Source organism: Echiichthys vipera, assembly GCF_963691815.1.
Source record: "Echiichthys vipera genome assembly, chromosome: 7".
Lineage (NCBI taxonomy): Eukaryota > Metazoa > Chordata > Actinopteri > Perciformes > Trachinidae > Echiichthys > Echiichthys vipera.
Window position 1 is genome coordinate 13,113,983 of NC_139832.1, and position 27,973 is coordinate 13,141,955.

Here is a 27,973-nt window from a genome sequence, read left to right on the forward strand (position 1 = left end):
CTATAAGGCCTGTTTTGACCTTGAATACATGATGACAAATTAAAAATTAAAGAGGAATGTTTTACATGCTTTCACATATTTTACCTGTTAAAAGCAAAAAAGAGGCCCACTGGTGACACTTCCCACAGTTCATCTGTCATTCCTGACCCGATAGTGAAACAAGCGTGTTACCTTGTTGCCGCTTATTGAACATGACTGCCATCTAGTGGCTGGGTACTGAGCACACAAACAGTACCTTTTACTTCCGGGTCTTCTGTAGCTCAGCTCTTCGTCGTCTTCCTTGGTGTTGTCTGCAAATGCACAGGTGTCCTGCATGTTGTTGTCGGGATGTATCGCCAGCCTGTACTGAAGAACAGGCGCACTCTCCTCGAGAGAGCAGAGAAATTTATCTCTGACATTTATTTCACAGACTGCAACCTGAGAGGACGGTAAGGCTTCTTTCATACAGCTGCATCTGACTACACTGAACTGCAGTCTTCAGGTACAGCAGACCACACATGTTTCTACTGCTTCCTTTGACGACAGATGACAGAGGTTACAGAGTTTATTATCACAGTATCTTCATATCCTGTATGTATTCGGCGTTTCCTTGTAGAACAGTCCCAGGTGCATAAGTTCAAGTATTTTTAGCATGTACTTTTATAAAGTAAATGTACTAATTCTACAATTCTTAAAGTGCTGTTTCAGTGGAGGCTACTGTTAAGTGTACTTCTTTGTAAGGGTATGATAAATTGCATGGAAGTTTACTTTTAAAAAGTAAATTGCAAATACTTAAAAGGGGTTATTTAGCGTACCTGTTTCAAGTCCTTTGTAATACACTTCACATGATAATGCTTCACAAAAAGTGCACTTGGAGTTTTGGAGTATTTTGAAAATATATACTAAATTGCAATGTTTTATTGTGTGATTTAGTGTACTTGTGAAAATTATACCCATATCAACCAGTTTCACCAGTCTGCAAATAAGTGTTTGTGACCTCATCATACTTATTGCGCCTTGTGTTTTTGAGCGATATAAAGTTTGACTCTGAATGATTTTTCTCTGCAGACTCTATGGAGACTCTTGCCCACTGGAGTCCCTCACATCCTTCTTGTGCTCTAAACGGGTCACATTCAAGGAAGCCTCCAAGCAGACCTTTGTACCTTATAAAGTGGGTGATACCTTTGGACCCACGTAAGTAACAGTGTCAGATTTATACCGCCCTCTGATCTTTTTATTCCCTCTGATCTTGGCAATAACCTGAGCTTGATGCTTGTTGAAGGTGGTGGACATCCTGGTTTAAAGTGACCCTGAAAATCCCAGAGTCCTGGAGAGGGAAAGAGGTTCACCTTCTGTGGGAAAGTGATGGAGAAGCGATGGTGTGGAGAGATGAACAGCCAGTTCAGGTAATGAAGCGACAGGTTTATTTAAGTCAGGCTGCATTGAAGCTGTACTATGCTAAGTACATGGCTAGATTTAATTGTGATATGTGGATTCATAGGGCCTGACTAAAGAGGGTGAAAAGACAAGTTACATACTGTCTGACTGTCTGAAAGATGAGGAGCCACACAGGTCAGTTAGCTAAAACATGTGTGCAGTGCTGCTTCTGTAACCCTCTAACTGAAATGTTTATCTTTTCTCTTTATTCCTTAGTGTCACCCTTTATGTAGAGGTGGCCTGTAATGGGCTCTTTGGAGCTGGTCAAGGGTCCATGATTGCAGCCCCAGACCCCAACAGGAAGTTTTCTGTACAAAAAGCTGAGCTGGTGGTATTTAACTGCAATGTCCGGGAGCTGCTGACTGATTTTGAGATGATAGTTGACATTGTAAAGGTGAGGGCACAAAAAATGGTACCTGTTGATACTTTACTCTTCTTACTTTGCTTTAGTTGAATTTTAACCAAAGTTAACTTGTCTCTTCCCTGTACAGGAACTCGGAGAGGGAGCGCAACGAGGCTACCAGGCACTCTTCACTGTCAATGAGATGGTGAACCTCTGCGACCCCTCTGATCCCAGCTCTTTCTCCAGAGCTCACAGTCTGGCTCACAACTTCTTCAGCCAGCAGAATGGAGAAAGCCAGCACACTGCTCATGCCATGGGTCACTGCCATATAGACTCAGGTCTCAGTTTAATGTCTCAAATTTCTACCTCCAACTATGGACAACTGCGAAGAAAGCTGTCGTTGAATCCCCGATCACATTGAATTCACTAACTAGTGATTAGATATTTATAACATTGACTTTAATTTAGGCAACAATCTTCTCGGGCTTTGTGTTCTGTCCCTGCAACACAATATTGAAAAAATTACTAAACATGATACCCTGCCCTATTTTTTAGAAAGCAATAGAAAATGCACATAAAAATCATGCAATGATCCCGTCAAGCGAGTTGATATTTCTGTTTCTGCAGCTTGGCTGTGGCCCTACGAAGAGACTGTTCGCAAATGTGGCCGAAGCTGGGTGACAGTGATCCGTTTAATGGAGAAGAACCCAGAGTTTGTTTTTACTTGCTCTCAGGTAAATACCGTTTTGTACGAGTCATGAGCATGAGGGCTCCTCTTTATTCACAACCTTTTCTGCCTTTTTGTCCAGGCCCAGCAGTTTCAGTGGGTAAAGAGCTGGTACCCGGGACTCTTCTCCCAGATTCAGCACTACGTTAAGAAAGGCCAGTTCATCCCAGTTGGAGGAACATGGGTGGAAATGGTAAACCTGATCTTGCAAAACAACCATATTTCATGTATTTTATGGATTTAACTGTATTATCGGTTCCGCTGCAGCTTGGACCTTTTTTATGAACAAGATATCCTAAATTAAGATGTACATGTTTGCCTATCAGGATGGTAATCTGCCTTCAGGTGAGTCCATGGTCCGGCAGTTCCTGGAAGGACAGCGCTTCTTCAACCGCGAGTTTGGGATCCATTGCAAAGAGGTAGAGATTCATAAAAAAAAAACCTAAGTGGACCTCTGTATGTCACATTTGCTTTGCCATTTTTTCATCAGATATGCATAATCCAACAATCTGTTTTCTTTAGTTCTGGCTTCCGGATACATTTGGCTACTCTGCCCAACTTCCTCAAATAATGCAGGGCTCTGGCATTTCCAATTTCTTGACACAGAAGCTCAGCTGGAACCTGGTCAACAGCTTTCCTGTAAGTAGGTACCGGGCACAGATTTTAACCTAACAAGAAAAAGCATTGTTAAATTTAAATTTTCAGTTTTGATTTATCTTTCCTTAAGCACAACACATTTTTCTGGGAAGGCCTGGATGGCTCCAAGGTTTTAACCCACTTCCCACCAGGAAATTCGTATGAAATGAAGGGCAAGGTTGAAGACGTGAGTTTGGTTTTTGGTACACACACATAACATGGTGACTGTTGAGTCTGTGCAGAGAATATTTACGATCCTCACAAAGCTTACATCTGTGTGTGTGTCTCTGCCCACAGCTGGTGAATACTGTGAAGAATAACAAAGACAAGGGCAGAGCTAACCACAGTGCAGTGTTGTTTGGCTTTGGGGATGGTGGCGGTGGACCCACACAGCTGATGCTAGACAGACTGCACCGGGTCCAGGACACAGATGGACTTCCCAAGTCAGTTCCTGTCCCACAGTAACAAAAACCAAGCCCAAGCTAAGGCGGAAACACGTCCCATGAGTAAATTAGACATGAGTTTTGTATTCATTTTTCCTGCACTGTAATAGGGTGTGCCAGCACGTAGGCAGTGGACTCCTCCAAGCTTGTTAAATTCAAAAGGATATGAGTGTATCTAGTGACGTTATTTTGTGGTTCTACAATACTAGTCAATACAATCACGTTTTAGTCAGAATGAATAACTAAGGTGTAATCAGAGATGCCATTGGTCACTTCCCTGTCCATTTCTTGTCTGTTTCCCAGAGTCCAGATGTCCAGTCCTGACCAGCTTTTCTCTCAGCTTCAGGTTGACTCAGCTCTGCTGTGTACTTGGACCGGAGAGCTCTTCCTTGAGCTGCATAATGGCACCTACACCACACAGGCTCAGGTAGAATAATCTGTTGAAAGTTCTCCTTATAAGAGGAGTAACAAAAGTAATAGAATTTCTCTGAAGAAAAAATGCAACCACACAAATGGACCAGAAAAGAAAACACAACAAGAACAGTAGCAAAATAAAACTACAATATATAAATAAATGCCTTTTGAGGTGTAAAAATTCACTGGGTGGTGCAGCTTTTACACTCATGTAGACTGTATGGACAATAATTGTTTACATGCGGCATTTACTTGGATTGTTACATCTTACCAATCATACTAATAGTCTAGATTGCTAAATATAAATATGAATGAATGAATAAATACATATGTAAAGGCAGATGTACAGGCATGATAACCAGTAACAAAACAGTACAGTCCCACACAACATCACAAAATGGCACAAATGTGAAGAAAACAGCAAAACCTAAAATTGGAACTATATGTCTATAAAATTATTTTAAAAAATAAAAAAGGTTTGAACTTTATGATAAGTTATTGCAGTTGCAGTTATTTTTATGTTTGTTTTATTATTTCCAGATCAAACGAGGGAACCGGCAGTGTGAGACGCTGCTTCATGACATTGAGATAACCAGCAGCTTGGCGCTGTGTCGGGACAGGACTTTTCAATATCCTGTGGAAAAACTGCAGGAGCTCTGGAGGTTCGAATGCACTAAGTGAATAAATAAATAGTCTCTGTTGTTACAGTATGAAAATGGTCTCTTTGATTTTTCCCTTTCAGGCTGCTTCTTCTAAACCAATTCCATGACGTGATTCCCGGCAGCTGTATAGAGATGGTTGTGGAGGATGCACTCAGGTATTATGAAGGTACAGTCTACAGTAGCTGTCCATTAAAAACCACAGCCATATTGATGCATTGTTTTCCCAAATATAACTGTACACACATTCACACTGCGTTTTAGATATCCGCAGTGATGGTGCTGCACTGCTGCACGATGCCTGTGGAGCCTTGGGGTCAAAAGGCAACTCCACCGGTGTGTTTAATTCTCTGCCATGGGAGCGCCATGAGGTCATACAGATTCCAGATGGTGCTGGTAAACCTGGTCTGGGTATGTTACATACTTCAAATATCGATGTTGTTGCCTTACATAATACAACTGCATATCTGATGCTTTGCCATATCTGTTGCACTGCAGCTCTGGTGAGAGTTCCCAGCATCGGTTTGTCCCCTGTCAAAAACACACAGCCTGTGGCTCAGGTCTCTGTCACTGTTCAAGTAAGTAATATATAGAGAGCATTTAATTCATTTAGCTATGTTGTTATTTACTTTGGCTAACCAAGACGTGTAACATTACAGGCCGATGGCACTGTCCTCATGGAGAACGGGATTTTACGGACGGTTGTAAACAAAGATGGCACTTTGGCATCATTGCATTTGATCGATGCAAACAGGTACTGTAGGATCATATGTGGCTATATTTTCTACTAAATATACATGATACGATATGATATGAATTAACATCTATCTCACCACTTTCAGAGAAGCCATCTCCGACAGCTGTTATGGGAACCAGTTTGTCATGTTCGATGATGTCCCTCTGTACTGGGATGCTTGGGATGTAATGGACTACCATCTGCAAACAAGGTGTCAGTCATCACTGTTCTGTCCATCTTTTGACACATTGATACACATCACAGTGTTTGCATGTGCTATGTAATATGAATACCAAGAACCTCACTGCAGGATTGACCCTATAGGAAGCCGGTGCAGGGGGTGTTGCAGCCTCTTCGTGTGGTGTCCTCAGGTGGGCTCCGAGGCAGTGTCCACTTCACCCTCAGGATAAGTGATGAGAGCACGATCACACAGGAGATTGTGATGGACGCCATGTGTCCTTACATCAAATTCAACACAGAGGTATTTTATAACATTTATGAATCTGAAGACGATCTTGAGCTGGCAAATTCTTCAAAATCCCAAGAAATACCAAATGTTGCATCATCCTATTTCAGGTAAAGTGGGCAGAGTCACACAAGTTTCTAAAGGTGGAATTCCCTGTGCGAGTACACAGCCCCAATGCTACATATGAGATCCAGTTTGGCCATCTGCAGAGACCCACACACAGAAACACTTCCTGGGACTGGGCCAGATTCGAGGTACAACACTGTATGAATAGGCTCATGTTGAGTTTAACATACACTGACCTCCATATTAGAGTATTTTGACTGCAACATCTAGAATAAGACAACGGGCCTGTTCCATAAAGCAAGTTTACCAAAGTTACTATGGCAACTTGTGCTAGGAAACTTGCTGAATTTGTGTTATGGAACCAAAATAACTGAAAATAAGGCAGGCCAACTAAATAAATCTTGGCTTAGTTGGTGAACTTGCTTTATGGAACAGACCCGTGTCCATGATGCTGTCATCACAAAAATAATGCTTTTGAACTGCTTTGTATTGCCTTTGCTGTTTTTCATCATGGCTTCCTTCTCAGGTTTGGGGTCACAAATGGGCCGACCTGTCAGAGCACAACTTTGGGGTTGCGCTGCTGAATGACTGCAAATACGGCTATTCAGTCCACAAGAACACCATGACGCTGTCCCTGTGAGGTTTCCCACGATTCATATACAATAGTTCTCACAAATAGCACAGTTCAGTTTCAGCAAATTAAAATAATCCATGCATCTTTGTCTTAGACTGAGAGCAGCTAAGGCACCAGATGCAAATGCTGACATGGGGACTCATCATTTCACCTATGCGATCATGCCACACACAGGTAGGATTGAATTGTCCTCATTGGACTTTAAACGCCACATGATGCATGCTCATTTTAAGGCATAATGGTGTTTAGATTTTGACTAGGAATGTATTTGCATGCTTTGATGTTCAAAAAACACATTTTTCTGATACCTATCTATTCACCCTCGGTTGTAGTGCCTGTCTTTATGTGCCCCTCCTGAAAAAGCCCAGTAATATATACACTTTTTAAATACGGGCTGTGTGCTTTTCTCTATGGATTTTGATAATGTCACAATATTAAATAGCACCTCAACCTGCTTTATAATAGTACAGTATGGGACCTTTAAAACTTTGACCCTGGAGGTTTTAATATATGTTATCTTTGTCATAATACAGGATCCTTCCAAGAGGCCTCCGTCATCCAGTGCGCGTACAACCTCAACTTCCCTTTGAGGTCACTCCAGTGCACTCCTGACACTGAGTCGTGGAGTGCCTTTTCCATCAGCACTGCTGCAGTCGTCCTTGAGACCATTAAACAGGTATCCCATTACATTCTAAATTTGAGCTGACTTGATTTAATCCACAAAGCCTCCTAATGGCTGTTTATTCTATTTACCATAACAGGCTGAAGACAGGAAAGGGGCACTTGTAGTCCGGCTATACGAGTCACATGGGAGCAGCGTGACTGCAACTCTCTGCACAACCCTTCCAGTCAGGGAAGCCTGGCAGTGAGTATTTCTATTTTTAGTGTTTACTGCAGTCTGGCATCTATTGTGTTGTATTGTCTTCTAAGAAACAAACTTTTTTTCCCCCCCTCTTTCAGTTGCGATCTCCTGGAAAGACATGACCCCACCCAGCCGGCAAACATTACGTCAGAGGGAATCACGCTGAACTTCATCCCCTTTCAAATTGTGTCACTTCTCCTCATCTTGTAATAAGATACAGCATTTTACCAGGGTACTCAAAATTTAAGCAATAATATGACTCGTTGGTCTGAAGGGTGTGGCAAAAATAATGTGATCAAATTGCATCAAATAAATAAACGGTTGCAGGACTTTTGTAGAAACACGTTTTATTAAAAAAAAATAAAACATTTAGAAGTGTTTTTAAAAAATGTATATTAAAAAAACAGTCCCGTACAGTGGTGCCTCCTCTTTCTTTTTATTTGCTGTTCTGCCTGGTCACTCTCATGCTCTGCCTCTGTGGACCTGCAACAAGGATGAATATGAGATTAAATTTCTGCTTTTATTTCTAATAAATACTCCCCATGTAGAAGAAATAAAACTTGTTTCGTTTTGAGAGAATATCATAAGCACAACACCTGCAGCTGACTCTGCGGCACTGTTGCTCTTCCTCCTACGTGCAGTAGATCTCTTTTCATGTTGAGGTGTGTTTTCCTCTTGGGACTTTTCAGTCTTTCTTCTGTTGGATCTGGCTTCCTTTGGATGTGCATCCTTTTCTTTCTTTGGTGTTTTGGTCACAGTTTCCTGTTTGACCACCTTCTTCTTCGATGTGCTGTCTGAGCGACCTCTTGCCACCTAATGAAACCAGACAGACTGAGTCATAGTCTGCAGAGTTGATTACTTTACGAGCAAAAAAAAAAGTGACTCGATACCTTTTTCTTGTTTGTGTAATCATGGTCATCTTCTTTCTTTAATCTCTTTTTAGCCCTGGGCGACTTTGAATCTATTGAGTGGAAAAAGACAGTCATCAGTTTATGCACTGACCGTTCTTAGATACATTTCAGCTGAAGTTCTCAGTTTCATGTATTCAAAATACCTTTAGGCACCATGGGGCCTGGATCCCCCTGAAATTAGAACAGTAGGTATTAGTATCAGTGATGTATAAAACTCTGAGATCAAAGCCAGGTATTAAAATATAGGATTTTCTATTAAAAGGAGACATACTATGCTCATTTTGGGGCCTTTTGGGTTTCTTCTAGAACATGTTAAGCTGCTAAATGTTCAAAAAAATGCATTCGTTTTCTCATTCTGTCTGTCGGAATATACCCGTTTTCATCTTTTGTCTGAACGCTCTGTTTAAGCACCTGTCTCTTTAAGGTAGTCTGCTCTGATTGGTCAGCATCTGCAGGTCTTCCACATCTGCGCTCTTAGAATCTCTGCACCGTTATTGTAGCAGTGTTTTGATACTCTCACAGTATTTGTAAAACACCTACACCTGCTTTATGATGAAATCTCACTTTTTTTTTACAATATGGGACCTTTTTAACTCACTTTGAACCACATAGTTCTGCCATTGTGGTCGCGGGTAGATTTCATCCCATCCACGTAGTAACACTGCAGCCATGCCTCAAAGTCAGAGTAGTCTGCCTTTTGGGGGTCGTAGCCTTTTCCACCTAAGGCACAAAATATTTCAAAAAAATGAGGCAGGAAATTCAAATTGTATTGACTCTGAATGAAATTATTATTAAAGTATTTTGCTCAAAATAGCAAACACGATAACTAACCTAGGTTCACCACCTCTAGAGGTACTGTATGGCACAGTCTGAGCAAGTCACCCGTCTCCCCTTTCACCCGTTTCTGCTTCGCTCTGTCTGAGGTCTGAAAAAAGAAAGGCACTGTTAGAACATGTAAAGCGGTGAATGTTGAGTGTCTGATGGTCTGTCTGTCTGGGCTCTTTCACCTTTGTATCCGTGATCTCATTTTTCACAGGCTTCTCGTTTTCGCGTAAATCCTCTGACTCAAGGCCTTCAAGTACAGTTCTTGCGGGCACAAAGGGTGGGATGTTCAACCTAAAAAAGATAAACTTCTTAAGACCCATTCTTTTGTAAAACAGAAAGGCTCTTTTGTTTTCTGTGTCTGATTCATTGTGCCTCCCCACTGGAAGTAAGGAACCAAGAAGTGAAAGAAAGAAAGCCTTTCTTTTCATATCTGAAGGGAAACAGACCTTGGGACTCATGAGCTGGTTCTGAGTTTTGGTCAACAATACAAAAACATGCCATTGGTCTTTTATTTCAAACCAGGCCCCCACGGGAAAAACAAAAAAGTTTATGTAGTCTTACCTTGACTTGTGAATCATTGTTGGTTATAAGCACTAAAGCAAAGCTATTCCCCTGCTGCCTTCTTGCTAATCCTGTTGTTTTGTTTCTTTTTAAACTGTGTATAGGCTACTGTTAGTCTAGACTATACCAGGTTTTCTGTCCCGTATATGTGCCTGTTTTTTTTCTCACTTTTTGTTCTTGGAAACACTAGTTACATCTAGCAGCGTACTACATATGCCTCTCTAATTAAAGCAGAAAAGATTAGTTGGTGGGCAGAGAATTAATCTGCAACAACTTTGATGATTGATAAATAGTTTGATAATTGATAGTTGAAGCAAATATTCCAATTATCTACTGGTTCCAGATTTTCAAATGCTTTTTTGTCTTATTTGAATTTCCCCATTGTGGGACAAATAAAGGAATTCTTCTTATTATTTGATTGTAAGCTGAATATTTTGGGAAGTGTCGAACAAGTCATTTGAGAATGACATTTCTAAGCCATTGGAAATTTTACCCATGAAACAACCCTTATTTTGTTAATTGTAAGATTATTACATAATTTAACTCTTAGATAAGGTCAGTAGCAGTGTATCCCTACACACAACTGTATAATGCGTCATAGTTCTGGTTGTTCGTGTTTATCACCTGAAAAGGATTTCAGCCCGCAGATAGTTCCCGATACCATTGAAGTATTTCTGATTGAGCAGAACCTCACAAATGGGACGGTCAAAGGCGCGGTCAGAGAGGTGCGACACAACCTTCTTCCTGCAAAATTATTAACTGGTCAATAAGCAGTGATAATTTGGTTGAGCAGGTGACACATGTCACAATCTTAGCATTACTAACCTGAAGCTTTCATACTCAAACATGATGCATGGCCCTCTGTCAGGCTGCCACGTCCCATTGGCCTGCCAGCTGCCAAACCTGCGTGCATCCACAAAGCTCAGCACTCTGCAGGGCGTCTCTTTGGAATAAAAACGCAGATGGGCATGTTTGGGCAACTCATCCTCCGCGGTTAAGCGGAAATAGCCAGACATCCCAAAGCGAAAGATAATATCCATGGGCTGGTCTGCTTGTCCTGCCTTCACTCTCTCTTTGGGATCATCACTCTTCATGGGCGTCAGGATGAGCTTCACTTCCTTCCCGCGTGAAGTGGCAGTGATGCGGTAGGCCTCACAGGTGAAGGCCACATCTGGACTCTTGCTGACCTCAGATTTTCTGACTGGTCCTGTAAACACCACGCCTGCACACATTTTGTTCACGTAAAGGCTGGCCAGGTGGAGCTCTGGTCCCTCTGGCATTTTGTTGGAACAAATTATGCTGTTCTGCAGAGAATAAAGGCGGAGAGACATCACAAAAAGTATAATATCAATATCTACCTTTAATGGACACTAAAGGGGTGGGTGTGTGTGTGTGTGTGTGAACTCAGAAAGTTTACATTCTACAAACTTTTCAGAAGCTATGAACATGTGTTTTTGATTCACTATTCATACTTTCTTACACGATCCCTGTAACATTGGAAGTACATGGTAATGTGTTGGCTTTGTGCTTATAGATACATTTCAATGACAAAGTTTATTACACTATGTTTACATTTGACTAATTTAGGCCAATAAAATATAAAAGGGGTACACCTTTCCTCCCCAAAAGAATCTTATTAGTGAGTGCATTGAAACAGCATTTATAGACAATTGTAGTCGATAAGTGTAATTGAACAGTTTACCAAATTAATGGCATATGAAGAATTCAAGTCATTTTAAAAATAGGTTAATACACTGGTTTATGTTCTTTTTTTCAAGGAGTGGTGTGTGTTGACCTGAGTATTTTTTTTAATCCCGGCCTCCATGACACAACTTATCATGCACACCCGGCCTCAGACCTAAAACATTACTCACATTCATTCTACAACATGACACACATCCTGCCAGACAACACATCATCACTATATGCAGTACATCATCATGCATCGTCTTGCGTCTTCTGAGTGGATTTTGTAACCCTGCATATACGCTCTGAAAAAGTAAAAGTAGGCGTTTTCATTGAGTTGCAAGGGACATCAAAACAACTTACCCCAACCAGGAAATAGACCGCGCAGTTGATAAACTCGTCGCAACAGACTTAAACTGCGGTCATAACCTACGGAGTTTGCAGTGTTCCTCTACTCTCTGCAGGGCTGCACAATATGCAAGTATGGACTTAACCAAAAGGTTTCACAACACGCTTGTTACCAAACATGTTGGATAACATCACCGTGGGCCATTCATTTATCCGGAAATGTCGCGAGATTTCGACGATTCCCACGCTGGTTATTTATAATCGTGTGTTTCGCACGCGTTTCTCATCTAAATGAGTGAAAATTTCACGTTTATTTCCTAATTAATTGAAAATAGGAAACAAACAAAGCCGAGCTTTTCTAGCTAACGCAAAGGCGAACCACAGTAGCAAGCAGTCCAACCCAATGCATGATGGGATATGTAGGCGAGCTGGTGGAAACTAGTAAGGATCCAATTATCTGTTTTTCACATATTTTGTTTATTATATTTTTTGTTTACTCGTGAGCACATGGAGGTAAACACAACTCGTGAGCACAGTTCAAATTAAAATGTGTGAATCAATATACAATATTTTACAAAGGTTTTCATTCAGTATTCTTGTTCAGTCTGAAAAAAGAAAATCTACCAATTATTACTAATATGGTAGAACAATACAACTAAATATCAGTCAGTACAAATAAGGAATGATCCATTCAGATGACCTCTGAGATTACTTAATTCATATAAAATATTATACTGTACAAGATGTAAATATGGCACTTTTGGCAGCCTATCAGCAAGGATTGTGTCCAGCGCTTGTTCAGACGTTGAGGTCCAACGTCATTGTCAGCTTTTCATTGTAGTGCGTTCATCCTAGCCTGGGCTTGTTTGAGCTCTGTAAAAACAAACAGAGGAAAATAAGAAGCACACTATAATTATGGCTAATAAAATAGTTTGAAATTGCACTGTGATTTTAAAAGATTTAGAGCTAACCTGCTAGCAAGACTCTGAACTTGTTGGCTGAAACGGAAACAACAGTCGTCTCTGTGGAGCCTGACTCCGCTCCTTGTGCCTGCAGTTTAAGCTGAATCATTGGTTCATTCACCTCCCTCAGCTCACTTGAACTCAGAGTGTAATCGACGCGCCATGACACAGCCTCCAGTCTGCCCACTGAAATTCATTACAGAGCAGAATGGATGCCACCTCTTAGTCAGCAACTGCATAGAGGACAGCTCTCATCAACAGCTATTTTTGTCTTCCTCTTTGAAAAGGACAAAGTGGACAAAGTAGACAGAAATACTTACATCTCAAGCTCGTCTCTCGGAGTTTGACTTGCAGCGCCGAGTGTTTGTCTTCGTATGATTTGCAGAGCCCCGTTGTGTGTTCTAAAATAATGGATGGATGTGTGTGTAATTAAAAGTCAAGTCAAGATTTATGATCACATAAAAGTGTTTTAAGACACTATTAGCAGAAGTGCTGTGCAGGCACAATAGTAAAGCATTAACCAATCAATAAGAGAAAAAAAGCAATACCCAGAGTATTTCACATCTATCAAATAAAGTGCATATCTTCACATTTTAACAAATAATCTTAAAATGGTGGTGAGTAAACTGTGATTGTTTTATACTATCAATGCACCAAAGTCACGATGCATCCCCCCACATATCAGCAGTGTCCACTGATTGTACAATGTACAACGTACGGACAGTGTCACCTTCAAGTGCCAGCTAAGTGCAGCATTTTATCATGTTTACACAAGAGACAGTTATGCAATGCTGTAAGCAGCAATAATAATAAAAGATGCTGTGATTTGAGACATTTAGTGGGGAAAATGCCCATGCACTATGGTTTTGTAAATTTAGATTTACTCTGCTTTCTCTTGATTATATTCAGAGCCGGTTTAATATTAAAACATGTACAATAATTACATATTGCTGTGTATTCAGGGGCCCTTGGTTGTCTAGAAGCCCAGGGTATCTGCCCCACAAGCTCTACTTAATTGCCCCTGAAATATAGTACTTTAGGATATTGGTCAGATGATGGTTTCCGTCTTTGCTCTCCTTGAATAACCGGGCTGTTTATTCTTTGCACAAATTGAATTAGGGAAAGATGAGTTATGCAACCTAATCATAGTTTTTATACCAAACATGAAGAACCCCAGTGGACTAACCTTTAGGCAGACCCAGCTGCTGCAGCTCACTGGACAGAGATTCACTGTCAACATCATGCTTCGCTGCACTGGAGAAAATGAAGCTGAGCACTGCCACACTAGCTTTGATGTCTCCACTCTCTGCAAGATGGGTTTATGTCATGAATGAATGTTTCATAGCAAAAAATGCAAAGAAAGTTTGGCTGTTTTATAGGCTTGTGGGTAAAGTATATTAACAGTAGTGTAATACAATTAAATACATTTAATTTGAGATACAACACTTGTACTTTACTTGAGTTGCTCCCTTTTTACTTCAACTTCACTACATTTCAGAAGCAAATATTCATTGTTTTCTACATTTATTCGACAGCTTTAGTTACAAGTTACTCAGTTCAAACAGATTTCACACACAAAACATGATGCATTGCTAAATATTTAACTACCCAAGCAGTATTGAAAGGACCAAAACTAATTTTATAAATACATAACTAATTTAATTAAATACTAACTTATTAGTTGCTCAAATAAAATATAGAACATAGTGCTTGTCACCATAAATACATTGCACATCAAGTCAAATAGGACATTTAATATGCATAATATGTTAGATGTATTTGTATATTTATTTATTAATTTTTATATATTTACATTTTTGTATATTTATTTATCCATTCCCATACTTAATTTATTTAATTATTTACATTTATGTATCTATTTATAATTGTATAATTTTATATAGTATTTCATTTATCCATAGTGTAACTTGATACAGTGAAATAAACACATTTGTCAACGTTTTCCATTAACAATCAGCAGGCGTTTTCTGCCCTGCAATTGGTGGTTGAACTCAAATCTACTGACGACAGTGTCTTTAATATTGTTCATTCACCAATCAGCTACTTTAACCTGCCCCCTGACTTTTTATTGATGAAGTTTATTTATTCACTTCGCTGCAGCAAGTTACACTATGGATAAAAGACAGTATTATAGTGACAATTAAGCACTGAATCGCAATTTATTTACACATTTCACAGTATCATAGGATTATACATTTATTTAACATTAGCAATACATATAATTAGTTATGTATTCATAAATTTAGGCATTTAATCATATAATTATGTATTTATATATTCAATTTCAGTCCTTAAAGCCCCTGTTCTTATATTTCTGTACTATTAATTAGGACATATTTTTAATGCAGACCTTTATCTGTAGTATTTCCATACTACTTTTAACTTGTAAAAAAGATCAGCAGTATGAGGGAGGCTTACCAAACTTTGCATCGGCAGTCAGCTTTGTAACCTTGTCATACTAAAAAAAAGGAGAGAGAGAGAGAGAAAATACAGTAGCTTTGATCAGTGTGAGTGAACTGTGACTAATAAGAAAAGTGATTAAATGTGTAAAAGTGTTTAACTCTTACGTCAATGCCATCCCCAAGCAAATCCTTCAACACTTGAGCACAGAGGAGTTTCATTTTGACACTGGACTGTTACATTAGTGAGGCAGAAAAACACATGTAAAAGTATTTTTTAAAAAACACCATAAACTGACACTGAAAAACGTAATATTGACCTTTATAGTCACTCGTACTCACAATCTTCGCTAATGTGCTTATTTCAGCAAGTACCCAGTCTGGGCAGTCCAAATCTCCACAGAAACGGAACCGCTACAACAAACGAGACTTGTATTACATTCATGTTATTTACTGTATCGTCACAAAAGTCTTTAAACACTGTAGCGCCAGCATTTACATTAAGTATCCATCATAAAAGCTAAATAGCTTAGCCTGCTTGCTACCTTGAAATCTGAGCTAAACACCGATACTGTTAAAGTACGTTATTACCTAAGCATTTATACATCATGCGACTAAAATGTCCTATGAATAAACAGGTTTCTAAATAAGCAAACTAGTGTTAAATAAGGTGATTATTGAATGTATTTACCATGGCTGTCAGTCAGCTGAGCAGCTGTACACGGAAGAAATGAACAGGAAGTACTTTCTGCTTCCTCACATCTGATTGGACGAGACGTGGGCTTTCATTCAAACACATGACGGTGCTGATGTTGGTTGGCATAGTGACAACTCTTCTTTATATACTTTTTGGCTCTAGTTAACAACTCAAAAACACACGTCGCATTTTATTATCATAATTTTGGGAAATGTTATATATAATAATATAATATATATACATATATCATGGAGGACTGAACCTGCCAACATAAAAAAATAAATACATAAATAAATAAATGCGGGGTTAAATCAATCAATATGCCATTAAATGTACCAAAATAATATTAAAGATACATGTAAGCATTGATTAATTGGTAAAAAGAAATGTGACACAAACGGATATTTCTGTTTTAATTGGCTTCTTTATTTATTTTCTTTTGTATTAATTCCTTTATGTAGGAGTCGATCTCTGACAGTTGCTTGTTAATGTAAAATAAACTATATTCAAAATAAAAAAATAAAAAAATAAATCTAAAAAATACTGGAAATAAATATATCCATAAATATTATGGTAAGTAAAATATGGAAGCAAATAAATACAGGAATTTTTACATAAGTAAATAAATAAAAAACACAATTAAAAGAGAAATATCCATTAATTTCACATTTGGTAAATTATTTAATTCCTACATTTATTTTAAATATTATTTTTGGAACATTTAATGGCATATTAATTCATTTATCGAGTCAATTATTTTTTTATTTTTTTATTTTGGCAGGCTAAGCCCTCCATAGATTTAAGTTTTCTTTATAATGCATCTACACAAATATTCTGTTGTTAATGTTATCTAGTCGTAATTTCATGTCATTGACGAAATAACAATAAAGAAATCATGCGGGGGGGGGGGCGCATCCCGCCCACCACCATTACTAGTGGCTGTTCCGCCCGGGAGGTGCGTGCATTGGCTGCTCGTGAAATCCACAGCAGTATCCTCGCTGCATGATCCCAAGTACAGTCCTCTCTGTTGGAGAGATGGCACCTGTCTGCTTTTTTCGGTCTTTTTTCTGCGAGCATAGAGGTGGAGTTGTAGTTCACACGTGCAGATTTAACAGAAATATTCAGCACAGTCGCAAAATGATGCGATTTGTTTTCATTTATATTTGGCTTGCTGGGGATTTTCAAGCAGTCCTTAATTCACCGATTCTCGGATCTGAAAACAACCCCAGGATTTTGAGCCAAGGTAACGTTCATTCTTCTCACCTTTTAACCGCAACGACGCGTGCAGTGTTTTAGATCGTGTCAAATCCGTTTCTTGATTCAGTGTGGGCTAGATGTCAGCAAAAGTTAGCTCACGAGTTAATCCTGTCTTTAAATCCTGGTTAAGACCTCTACAGATCAAGTTCAGTTGAGACGACCCAACTTTACTCTCCAAAGGGAACACTGAGCGTAGATCTCCAACTTTTGATGTCATACACTCATTGATGATTTTCGTTTGACCTTCACAAACCCTTCAGGTCATATATATAAAAATCATATGATAATGTGATGCTTCTCTTCTCCTCAGATATAATCAATGGTGTGTTTGAGTACCAAGTCGCTCAGAACCACAGTGTGATGTTCTATCATGAGGTCTCAGAGGAAATGTATGTTGGAGGGACTGATTTTGTGTTGAAACTCGATGTGGATGACTATCATATTATAGAGGTGGGTGTTGCTGAACTTATGACATTTTTATTTTGTTTATTTTATCACCTGACCTGCAGTAGGCTACATGTACTTGCCTGTATACTCTTCATGTTATGGTTCATTAATGACTGCCCAGCATGATTTCTGTGTGTTTAATGGGGAAGGCAGCTGGAGTTTGTGATGCAGCTGGGGTCATAATCAGATGCTGTACAGTAGCAGATGGCTGTCACAGACCCATTGTTGAGGTGTCTGGCAACGCCCACACACAGATATGGCCTTTCAAAGCCAGCTTGTAACATGTAGTTTAAAGTTGGAGGAGCTGCTTATTAACTGGTGGTTGGACAACATGTCACAAACAGACTCTGATGACATACAAAAGTTTCTAAAATATAATAATCATGAAAAGTCAGATAAAGCGCCTTAAAAAAAAATCCTAGTCAGTATATTACCTACAGTAGATGGTGGTTGGTTCACCCACTCAATACAGTCTCAACACAGAAGCCAAGTACTGCTGTGGATGGGGACAGCAGCTAAACGTAAAGCTACTTTAATATATAATGACATCTGCAATATTGGAATATTTTAACCGCTCTACTTTGCCGTCAAACAGCCCACTTTAAGTTTACACAGGGGGAACTGAGGCAGCTATCTGCGCTCTCTTCAACACCACCGGACTCCAAAACACAAAAACAGTCATTTGAGGGGAGTTGCTGGACTTCTGCTGCCAATCAGTTTATTTGTTAGTTCCTAACTGTTTTAAAACACAAGAGTCCTACAATAACATAAACTAAACCGATTGAGGCAGAAGTAGACCAGAAACTCCAAATGTTCTGCGAGGTTATATTGCTGTTTGAGTCAAATGTTTATGACTTTGATGAGAGCATAGATGACGGCTTCGCTACCCTGTCATAAACTTAAAAACGGCTGTCTGACGACAAAGTAAAGTGGTGAAACTATTCCCAGTGTAGCGTACACTTTAACCGATGAAGATTTTTATATGGCTCTTTTTCTGGGTGGCTAAAGTAACTATTTCTGCTGCCCCCATCCACAACAGTACATTGCTTAGCTTACGTGACTGACCTTCTGCCTGCTTCTTCAAACTTGGGTTGTACTGTCGACTATCTACTGAAGGTTATTGTAGGAGAAGAATATGATGCTGATGGCACCTTAGTGCAATCAGTCGTTCTGGAATTTATGCATAAATCTCTGATCGTTTGTGATATGTCTCCAAAAGCACCTTATCTGCTACTCTGGCATCTTAGCAGATAAGGTGCTCCTTGGTTCTTGAGACAGCTCTGTATGTAATGTGATGTTCCTTGTATTCTTTAGTTGTTTTTTTTAGTTAAGTTTATTTCGAATATGTGAAAAAAACAAAATGATCATAAAGAGAGAGAAAAATAAATGTACAGTATAACTAAGTAAACTGAAAAAATATAAATTCTTCAATCTTATGTATCTGAGTGTGTCTATGCAAACATGCTGTACCAAACACCTCTCCGATCGGATATTTGTATTAAACTAAATATTCAAGTAAGGATAACTGAGGCCCTTTGAGTTATTCTTTATCCATCGTCGGGAAGAATCATCATCAAGTAGTTTTTCACATCAGTGATACACTGACTTTGGATCTAAGTACCTCATAAAACACCACTTAAACAATCTGAACTATCCCTTTAGTCAGTCCGCAAGCCAAGAAGGAATAAATAATCAGCCAATTGTTGATTGTTTTCCGAGAAAGTACAGCAAAAATCAGTTCTGACCATATGACAGACATAGATCTTCATTTCACTAATGGATACTAGTCTGTGGCAGGATCGCCTGAAGCTACTTAAGAAGAAGTCTTGTTGAGTGAAATTGTTTTTGCCTTTGAAAGTATACCTGAGAAAGAACAACTAAGGAGGGTTTTTTAGACTATCGTTAACTTATCATCTAGCTATTTCAAACATGTAATCACCAGAAAACACCCATCTTTTGGGCAGAGCTTCAAGAACCACATTCTTTATTAGTCACTCAGTGATAAGGTGATGTTTTAAAATGCTTATTTTCCCTTCATAATGTCTCATTTAAAACTATCCTCAAATGAAAAGTTTGTTAATTTGAACACCGATTGATGTCCCCTTGCAGAAATTTCCTCTGAAAACCCTGGGGGAACAACAGTGCCAAGAGGTTAGTATTAGTACATATTTTTGCAAACAGAAATTACTTCGCAACAGGTTTGGTAAATAATTGGTATTGATAAAAACATAAGAAGTTCTGTGTGATCTATTTTGCAATAACAGCCTCTGTATTTTTAGGGCCAATGTGAAAATGTCATCACTGTGATTGAGAAGTTCCAGGACAGCCTGTTTGTCTGTGGAACAAATGGACACAAACCGCAGTGTTGGAAGCTTGTGAGTGATTGCAAACGTCACTGAATATATGTCACACTTAATGTCACATCTGTCTGACATACTGCAGCTATTGTAGCTGCTTGGTTTTACTGGCAACAGCAGGGCAAGGCTGATTAAAGCAAAGAGCTTAGCGCCTGTGGTTTTGATTAAACTTTAATTAGCAACCTGTCTGTAATTTCAGTCTGGTGTTGGGTGGCTGGTCTTTTGATATTTTCCATCACAACTAATCACAATATTCTGTTGATGTTATGTGGTTCTACAGTTGCCTTCAGTCGACAACCAGTCTCATGAAATAGTGGAAAGATATGAAGGCACGGGCATCTCTCCATTCGTGTACACACACAACTCCATATCCCTCACAGTAGGTATGTTAAATACAGCTTCTTGCACAGACATACAGTAGTCCAAGTTTTTAAAGGTTTAAAAAGTGACTCAGGTGGCTGCACACTTATGTAACCACATCAAGTCACGTGTCATAGCAGAGTTGGCAAACCAGTGCACTTTCACAGAATTCTACTCAATAATTGAACATGTTTGCTCGTTTTCATGTGATGTCTCTGCTATTTTTAGAGGGGGATCTATATTCAGCAGCGCCTTTGGATTCTGATGGAAGTTCATTACAATTCAGAAGGAAAGCTGGCAACAGACCTAATGTCTGGATGTATGACAACTGGGTCTCAGGTGGGTAAATGACTGAAGTCAATTTAAAATGTAGGATGAACACAAAAAGATCCTATTAACAGGGAAAATCACCACCAGTTCATGAAAAAGATGCACCTGATGAATACCAGTTTGTCCTGAAACTGTTCATATGTTCTTGGAACTGTCCTTAGCTTTTGGTCTCTCATGCCAAGCTTTTACATCTACAGTGTACACTGTAAACAGCAGTGAAGCAGTTTGGTAAACATGTCTTCCTCTCACAGAGCCCACGTTCATCTCTGCGTCATGGGTGAAGCGGATAGAAGACCCTGACAACGAGAAAATCTACATCTTTTTCCGTGAAAAGAACTCTGATCACAACCCGGAGGCTGACCCCTGGATATCGAGGGTTGCCAGAGTTTGTAAGGTAAACTTGACACTAAAGTGGAAGCTCTCATCTTACTAGACTGCTACAGCCAATCCCCCAAAACCTCTTATGTCCTTTGGCCAGCATTGATATATGAAACAAGACCCATTATCAATATTTATTATGTATCCAACACCCAGCCGTAGTTTAAGGTACTTTGATCTGGTTGGATGAAAGGAACAGCATGGCCTTTGGGCGCTGCCGGTAGGACTTTAACCCTGTGTCAATGTGAAATATTGATGAAGGTCATGTAATATGATCTAAAGCACCAGGAGACCTTCTAAATGGAACCTTAGATGAGATTATTGTGTCAACTGTCGCTCCTGAAGAATGACCTTTGAAACTACTACTACTACTTCACACATGAGTGGAAACTGGTCAGCCTAACAGAACAAAGGCTGTACCTTTTCTCAAGATTTACTGTATAATGTAGTATGTTAATGATTACATTGACTGACTCCCACACAATTACTTTCTACTTCTAGTTTCTACTAGAGTAGACAGACACTGAATGGTTGGACACTTCAGCAGAGATTAATGTTAATGTTCTATGAGAGTGCTGGCTGTGTCTCCCACAGTAACCCCCTCCTGAATTTACCAGACAAAGGAGATGAAAGGCCACCGTCATTCAAGCCGGTTTTGTTTGATGTTGACTTTATTAAATGATGTTTATTCCAGGAAAAATGTTTAACGTCAGCCACTATTTACAGTGGTTTTATATGACTGATATGCTCATATTGATGGCTCAGGCTGTAATCATGGACAGTATGAAGGAAATTAAGTATTTACTTTCACTGTACTAAAGAAAACAAAGGGACATGGCACTGTAGTTGGCAGAGTGATATCTTGCAGTTATGTGAATACAATGCCGACTTTGACAAAGGCATACACATCATTTATGCAGTAGTGCAATCATCTGCAGCACGGTGGTCTCATTTCCACTACCTGCACCAATGAATCAGCCTTTTTCTCCCTTAATGAACTAAGCTGGCATGCTATGATTTTGGTGAAATACAATCTTTTCAGCAGCTGAGCAAAACAAGACTTGCCCTGAAAGCGGTTAGGTGTTTTGTTCCTGCTATCATGGTCCATGTACAGCCATATCAAATAACCCTAAATTGATGAATTTCAGTTTGCAAGAATAGTAAACGAGCGTCTTCCTGGTCTGATTTATTGGTGTCATTTTGCAGGTAGATGAAGGCGGATCAAAACGATACATGCAGAGCATGTGGACATCTTTCCTCAAGGCCCGACTTGTCTGTGGGTTTCCAGAGGAGTCTCTGTATTTCAACCGACTCCAAGACATTTATGTGATGCACGCTGAGAACTGGCACGACACGAGAGTCTACGCTCTTTTCACAAGCAGCTGGTTAGACACTTTCTCTTCCTTTATTGTCAGCAGCTATGCAACAACACAAGCAACACGCTGACAGGGCAACACAGGGTGGCTGTCACTTAAAATTGAAAGCTTTGTATTTTGTAATGTCTAACCAATGGAAACCAAACTAACCCTGGTCTGTAGGCTTTAAACTACACAGTATATCTAGACACGTATATAAACATAGAGAAGATAGGTGGAGAGATGACCAATCTTGTTTGATCAGAAAAAAAAAATCAAAAGACTAAATCCTGAGATTACTTAATTTAATATTTCTATCCTCTTATCTGAGGGTTCATTCCTCAAGATTAGATCCACACATGAGATTTCATTCACTGCTGCACACATTTTCATGATTGTACTTTGTGTACTTAAAGGGGTGCTCCAGCAATTTAGTATTGTCCTTCTATAAGCTTTGGAGACCCACAACAGAGAAACATTTTAAAAAAAAGGATGCTCAAAGTCAATAGCTATCCTGACTTTTAGTCCTTAGTATAGATAAAGTTGGATGTCCAATGGAGCTGCCCTTCTACCACTCCACCAAGCATCTGTAGAATGGGCAGGGTTGTCATGTCTGATGTGGAAAATAAATATTTTGTTGTAAGTGTGATTGAGTGTTTCTCGGATACACAGTTTGACTGATGGTGTTGCATCAATGTTCTGTTTTGTGAGTACCACACCCCATCTGGCCAATCTTTTAGAAGTTACTCAGTTCTCCAAGCCCTCTGCCAGAAACTTTTTTTTCTTTTCTTTTAATCCAATCATTACGTTCTGCTAACAGACAAACAGAATGAGGCAGTGGGACAAAACCATAACCCTAACCACCACAACTAATAAACAGATAAAAACTGTTTTTATTTTTTTATTGTGTTTAACTTCAATTCTTATTACTCTTCTAGGAACGCCACAGCAGTTTGCGTCTACTCAATAGATATGATTGAAGAAATCTTTGAGAACTCAACTTTCAAGGGCTACGACAAAGACATTCCCAAACCAAGGCCAGGAACGGTAACAGTTTGTATTTTTTGCTATGTTGCTATGCAGACACAGAATACTTCCTCTGAAGGTTCTATTTTTTGTTTCCAACCCTTATGCAGTTTGGTGTCCCTCACATCTAAAATCTGTATATCACATGTTCATGAGTAAGACATTGTTTGAATAAAAAACACTGGCACATGTTACATAACTGGGTGGAAACGTGGAAAATGTGTCTGTACTACATATTCCCCATCAAATGTGGTTCTGTATTTCCATCTGTGGATAACATGAAGTCTAAGTTCAGCTCTGCAGCTGAGGAACTAAAGAGGCTCGCCCTACAAACAATATATCTTCAGAATTTCCTCTCGTTGTAAACAGTTTACTGACTCACTGAGTTGCTATGTCGTGTAAAGAAAACTCTGTCTACCATCTTTTCAGCTTCTAGGTTGAAGAAATGTTTATCTCATTTTGTTATTTTACTTCGGATGGCTTCAGGTTTGTATACCTGAAGACGTTAGAATAGCTAAAACTGAGTGTCCTACAAACATTGACTTCATGTTCCCATATCGTACAGTATTCAGTGATCTGTTTAATTGTCTAAGTAACTATCTATCAAAGAGTGAGTTAAAACAATTGTCATTGATCATATAACCCACTAATGAAAGCACCTCTACTTGCCTTTTTGCTGAGTATTACAATATCGGTGTCTGTGGCGACATTCTGCAACTAGATGTAAATAGGCTGCCGAGTTGGTGACGCTGCTGACAGCAGTTGGTCACGTCACTAACGGTTATGCTGTGTTCACTTGTAATCAGAAAACTTCTGAGTCAAGTTTGTAGTAAGGGCAGAAGTGCATTGGGAACACGTGTGTGTGTGTGTGTGTATGGATTTAAGAGGGTAACATATAGGGGACGGACTGGAAGTAGACAGGTAAATATTTGTCAGTAAAGTTTACAAAAGAGCAAAAATAAATTAAAAAAAGTCAACTCACAAAGCGACCGTGAACATGAAAAGATGGAGGGCTCCGAACGAACAGGCTCACCTGCAATAACATCTTACTGCCAAAGAGGCCGCTAGAAACAAGGAACTGAATCTTACAAAAAAACTGACTTTGTGTCCATTTTTTTTTTCAGTGTGTAAAAAACAGCAGGAACCTGCCATTGGCCACTGTCAGTATGGTGAAGTATTACCCGGAGATGACTGACTGGGTTCACTCCATGCACTATAAAGCTCCATTTTATGTGAGCAGGAAGAACTACACCAAGATAGCTGTGGACCGAGTCCAGGCAGCAGACCAGCAGACATATAACATTCTGCTTCTGGCTACTGGTATGTTATGATTAGAACGAAATACACTGCTCCTGGTTTTCCGCAATTTGTTTAAATATTTGTACCTTGTATGTTTCCCTGTTTATCCAGCTCATAATCATGAACCGCCTGTAATCTCTGCGAGGAGCAATGGGCTAAGAATAAAGTATCAATCCCAAAATAGCAATGCTACAAAATGCTGTTTGTGTGCTGTTCCAACAGATTCTGGGAAGATCCATAAAGTCTTAGAGGCTGGGTCAGAGCCTTTTATCATCTCTGAAACGCAACTCTATAGCAATTCAGCCATACAATCAATGAAGCTTGACTCCAAAAAGGTATTTTAAATGTCATGTATTGGGCAGTGCATTGTTGTTTTGGTGAAAACATTAGTGAAATTCTTATAATCTTCTTATTTTGCTGTGTTCGGGATGTTTGGGTGCAAGCACACATCTAGGATGAAGCTATGTGCCCGAATGACAGTGTGTAATTTGAAAGTGGTTGCTTAAAGTAATAAACCCACAGGGAATAATAACCCCTCTTTGCAGATTCCCTCAGCTCTACAGAGCATTTTAGTATCTTTCGTTTTGGTTTGATGGCTTGCAACTATTTTCAGCATAAAGCTCTAAAGAACAACTGTATGCTACTTGCTCAGCCCCAAACAGCAGACAAACACATTTAGCAGCAGAGAGAGTTAAGAATTTTTGGTGGAGACCAAAACAGAGTTATAAAGAGAGTAAAGATTGGACTTACACAACTCCACATGCTAATGTTGCTTCAATATCTGCTGGGTGTGTTAATAGACAATTATTATCTAGCATGTTTCCCATAGCAACTTTATGGTGATATAATGTTATTGTTGTCTTTCCATCTTTGTGCACTGCACCCAAGCGGCCAAAAATATATATTAATGCAGTTTCAAAGTGAAATTATGTTTCTATCTCCCTTTCCTTAGAAAAAGTTAGTAGTGGGTTTTTCTGAGAAGATTTCTATCATGGACCTTCATAGTTGTCAGAAGAATAAGTCCTGTGAGGACTGTGTTCTGGCCCGGGACCCGTACTGTGCCTGGACGAAGTTTGGATGCACCCCAACTGTCCCGTAAGTGTGTGCATCGAGACTCAGTTAACTATATCGAAATGACTCTGCATGTTATTCTTCTTCTGAATAACGGCTTTCTGCCAAAGATAAGAATAAATGTCAATGATCAGAATAAATGCTAATGCAAATATGAAAAAGAACAGATCACCATGGCCACGTCAAAGCCACTCATATCTCGCACAAAAAATAAGTATTGTTGGAACGTGTTTTGTTTTTATTTTCAGTGGCGGCATTCAAAATATCATTGATGGGAACAAAAGTGTGTGTCCTACATCAGAAGGTAACTAAGGATGAGACTGATATTCATACACACTTGCTAATGACTTCAAAACACTTGGTGATATCTCTATTTTGTCTCCTTTTTTTTTTTTTTTAGAGCAAAAACAAGTAAACCGGACTAAACGGGAGACGGCTTCACCCTTACCAGTGGATTTGAGGACGGATCACTTGGTCCCCCTGGGAGTCCCTTTTTATCTGTCCTGTCCTATAGACTCTTACCATGCTGTCTACACTTGGAAGCATGGAGACCAGAGCAGCCCTTGTCTGCAAATGCAATCTAACTGCCTGCACCTCATTCCCGCCATGACACAAGAGAACTATGGAGGCTACGAGTGTGTTTCCGAAGAGAAAGACTACACCAAAGTGGTGAAAAGGTATCATCTTACAGAACAAATGATCCCAGATACAAATGAAAACACTGACAGAAGAAATAACCCTTTTAAAAATGATGCATCAGCTGTCGTGCAACAGATAGCATGGATCACCGTTGGACTCGCTGCAACATTGTTGGGGATTTTCAGATAGGGAGTCATTTTACCAACTATCACGTTTTAAAATGTGGCATCAACATCCTCAGGCCCTTTGTCCTCACCATTGCTCTAGGCCAGGACGCAGGCAGCATTAAAGGAAATCCACTTTAACACCAATGAAGCTTGCAACAACAGGAACACTCCCGCCGAGCACCTTAAACCTTATTTGTGCAAGTGGTCACATAGCTATGTTTGGCAGAAAAGTAAAGGTTTCAATTCTACTGGAACATGCTGTTGCCAAGTTTCTTTTTAAAAGAGAAGCCAGAACAGGAAGAGGTTGGTGTGATGGGAGAAAGCAGCACAAATGGTGTTTGTTTGGATCAGGTGATGATCAGTCAATGACCTCAACATCCTTTGAATTACTGCAATCTTTCATTGAGAGAGTACTTTTCTTTCTTTTAACACGAGGGGTAAAAAGGGAAAGGAGTCTCAGTCCAAATCAAAGCACACTTTCAAAATGTTGTGATCATGAGTGTAAAAGCTGCAGGTCAGAGATTCACAGACAGTACACAGTAAGTGGGTGGGGTGTTGTAGCAGTGTGTGCACGTGTGGAGGCCAGCTTCTTCACTCTTTGGTCTCTTAGAGGCCAGAAAAAAATGTGAAGTTCCTGTTTAAATTTTCTCTGCGCTAACAGATTGTTTGTATCAGAGTGTTTAGGGAAGGGTGGAGGCGACCAGGGACCCTCACTGAATTTCCCTGTTTTGTTCAACTCTCCCACTGGAATAACAGTGAGTAACAGTCAGTGTTCAGAGAAGTGGTTGGAAAAACTGGCAATGAAAAAGGTTTTGCTGCAGAGCAGACAATATGTGACCGCTACGATAATAGGCACCTTAATTCACACATCAATTTTGGCAAAGGTTGTACAGTTATTTGAATTTTGCACTGACATTAAGACACATCAATATTAGCTGAAGTGAGAGCAAATTAGTCCCACATTCCACTTGACGTAGAACAGATTTCAGATTGTTGTTGAAGTTTTTTTTGTTTTCTACTAAGTTATTTTATTAAAGTGAGACTTTGTCATTTTTGTTAAACAGGAGCCACTGTTGCTGCAAGTAATAGTTACGAGATTCAACACCTTAAGTCCATTATAGAGCAATATCTGGCTAAAGTTGGCTAACCAAAAGCACATATCAGACCAGGCTGAAGTAGTAAAGAGTGTATTCAATTAAGCAGTGTGTTTTATTGCTTATGGATTCAACTTTTCATTTGTTAAAGGGAGACTTCCTTTCCAAGTTACATATTCTCAATTCAAGCTATTCTTTGAAATGTCTAAAAACCACTGAGCTAAATATATTTATTCTTTATGTTAACAGTATTTTGGTACCATCATTTCATACTGGATATTTTTATACCGGCAAGCAATATGTCTCCCTATACATTAAAAAATGATATATTTTTGCATAATGATAAAATATAAAATGCTACCTGAAGAATGTAAGTGGATA

At 39.4% G+C, this 27,973-nt stretch overlaps 4 protein-coding genes across 4 annotated transcripts; 2 read left to right on the forward strand and 2 right to left on the reverse strand.

Moving 5' to 3' along the window:
- Positions 1-294: 294 nt before the first annotated feature.
- Positions 295-7,767, forward strand: man2c1 (mannosidase, alpha, class 2C, member 1). Its single transcript, XM_083917340.1, has 26 exons — positions 295-428; positions 1,048-1,173; positions 1,262-1,385; positions 1,481-1,551; positions 1,633-1,810; positions 1,908-2,097; positions 2,387-2,493; positions 2,569-2,679; positions 2,813-2,905; positions 3,009-3,125; positions 3,214-3,309; positions 3,420-3,565; positions 3,869-3,992; positions 4,520-4,641; positions 4,722-4,807; positions 4,903-5,049; positions 5,137-5,216; positions 5,298-5,392; positions 5,481-5,585; positions 5,699-5,855; positions 5,951-6,094; positions 6,433-6,542; positions 6,635-6,714; positions 7,074-7,216; positions 7,302-7,405; positions 7,501-7,767. The coding sequence occupies exons 1-26, from the start codon at positions 328-330 to the stop codon at positions 7,610-7,612; spliced, it is 3,069 nt and encodes a 1,022-aa protein (XP_083773466.1). The 5' UTR covers positions 295-327; the 3' UTR covers positions 7,613-7,767.
- A 41-nt stretch (positions 7,768-7,808) lies between these two features.
- neil1 (nei-like DNA glycosylase 1) lies at positions 7,809-10,985 on the reverse strand. Its single transcript, XM_083917341.1, has 9 exons — positions 10,525-10,985; positions 10,324-10,443; positions 9,321-9,429; positions 9,145-9,238; positions 8,912-9,033; positions 8,457-8,484; positions 8,293-8,363; positions 7,999-8,215; positions 7,809-7,885 (listed from the first exon to the last, which is right to left on the reverse strand). Exons 1-9 carry the CDS (start codon positions 10,977-10,979, stop codon positions 7,839-7,841), a joined length of 1,263 nt encoding a protein of 420 aa, XP_083773467.1. The 5' UTR covers positions 10,980-10,985; the 3' UTR covers positions 7,809-7,838.
- Positions 10,986-12,248: 1,263 nt separating this feature from the next.
- commd4 (COMM domain containing 4) lies at positions 12,249-15,847 on the reverse strand. Its single transcript, XM_083916057.1, has 8 exons — positions 15,807-15,847; positions 15,458-15,529; positions 15,284-15,349; positions 15,135-15,174; positions 13,882-14,001; positions 13,016-13,096; positions 12,705-12,881; positions 12,249-12,606 (listed from the first exon to the last, which is right to left on the reverse strand). The coding sequence occupies exons 1-8, from the start codon at positions 15,807-15,809 to the stop codon at positions 12,566-12,568; spliced, it is 600 nt and encodes a 199-aa protein (XP_083772183.1). The 5' UTR covers positions 15,810-15,847; the 3' UTR covers positions 12,249-12,565.
- Positions 15,848-16,825: 978 nt separating this feature from the next.
- sema7a (semaphorin 7A (JohnMiltonHagen blood group)) lies at positions 16,826-27,965 on the forward strand. The gene is made up of 14 exons (XM_083916229.1): positions 16,826-17,055; positions 17,380-17,519; positions 19,626-19,667; positions 19,796-19,891; positions 20,154-20,256; positions 20,462-20,572; positions 20,815-20,957; positions 22,148-22,326; positions 23,235-23,343; positions 24,447-24,642; positions 24,844-24,956; positions 25,574-25,716; positions 25,941-25,996; positions 26,093-27,965. The coding sequence occupies exons 1-14, from the start codon at positions 16,848-16,850 to the stop codon at positions 26,518-26,520; spliced, it is 2,067 nt and encodes a 688-aa protein (XP_083772355.1). The 5' UTR covers positions 16,826-16,847; the 3' UTR covers positions 26,521-27,965.
- Positions 27,966-27,973: the final 8 nt, after the last annotated feature.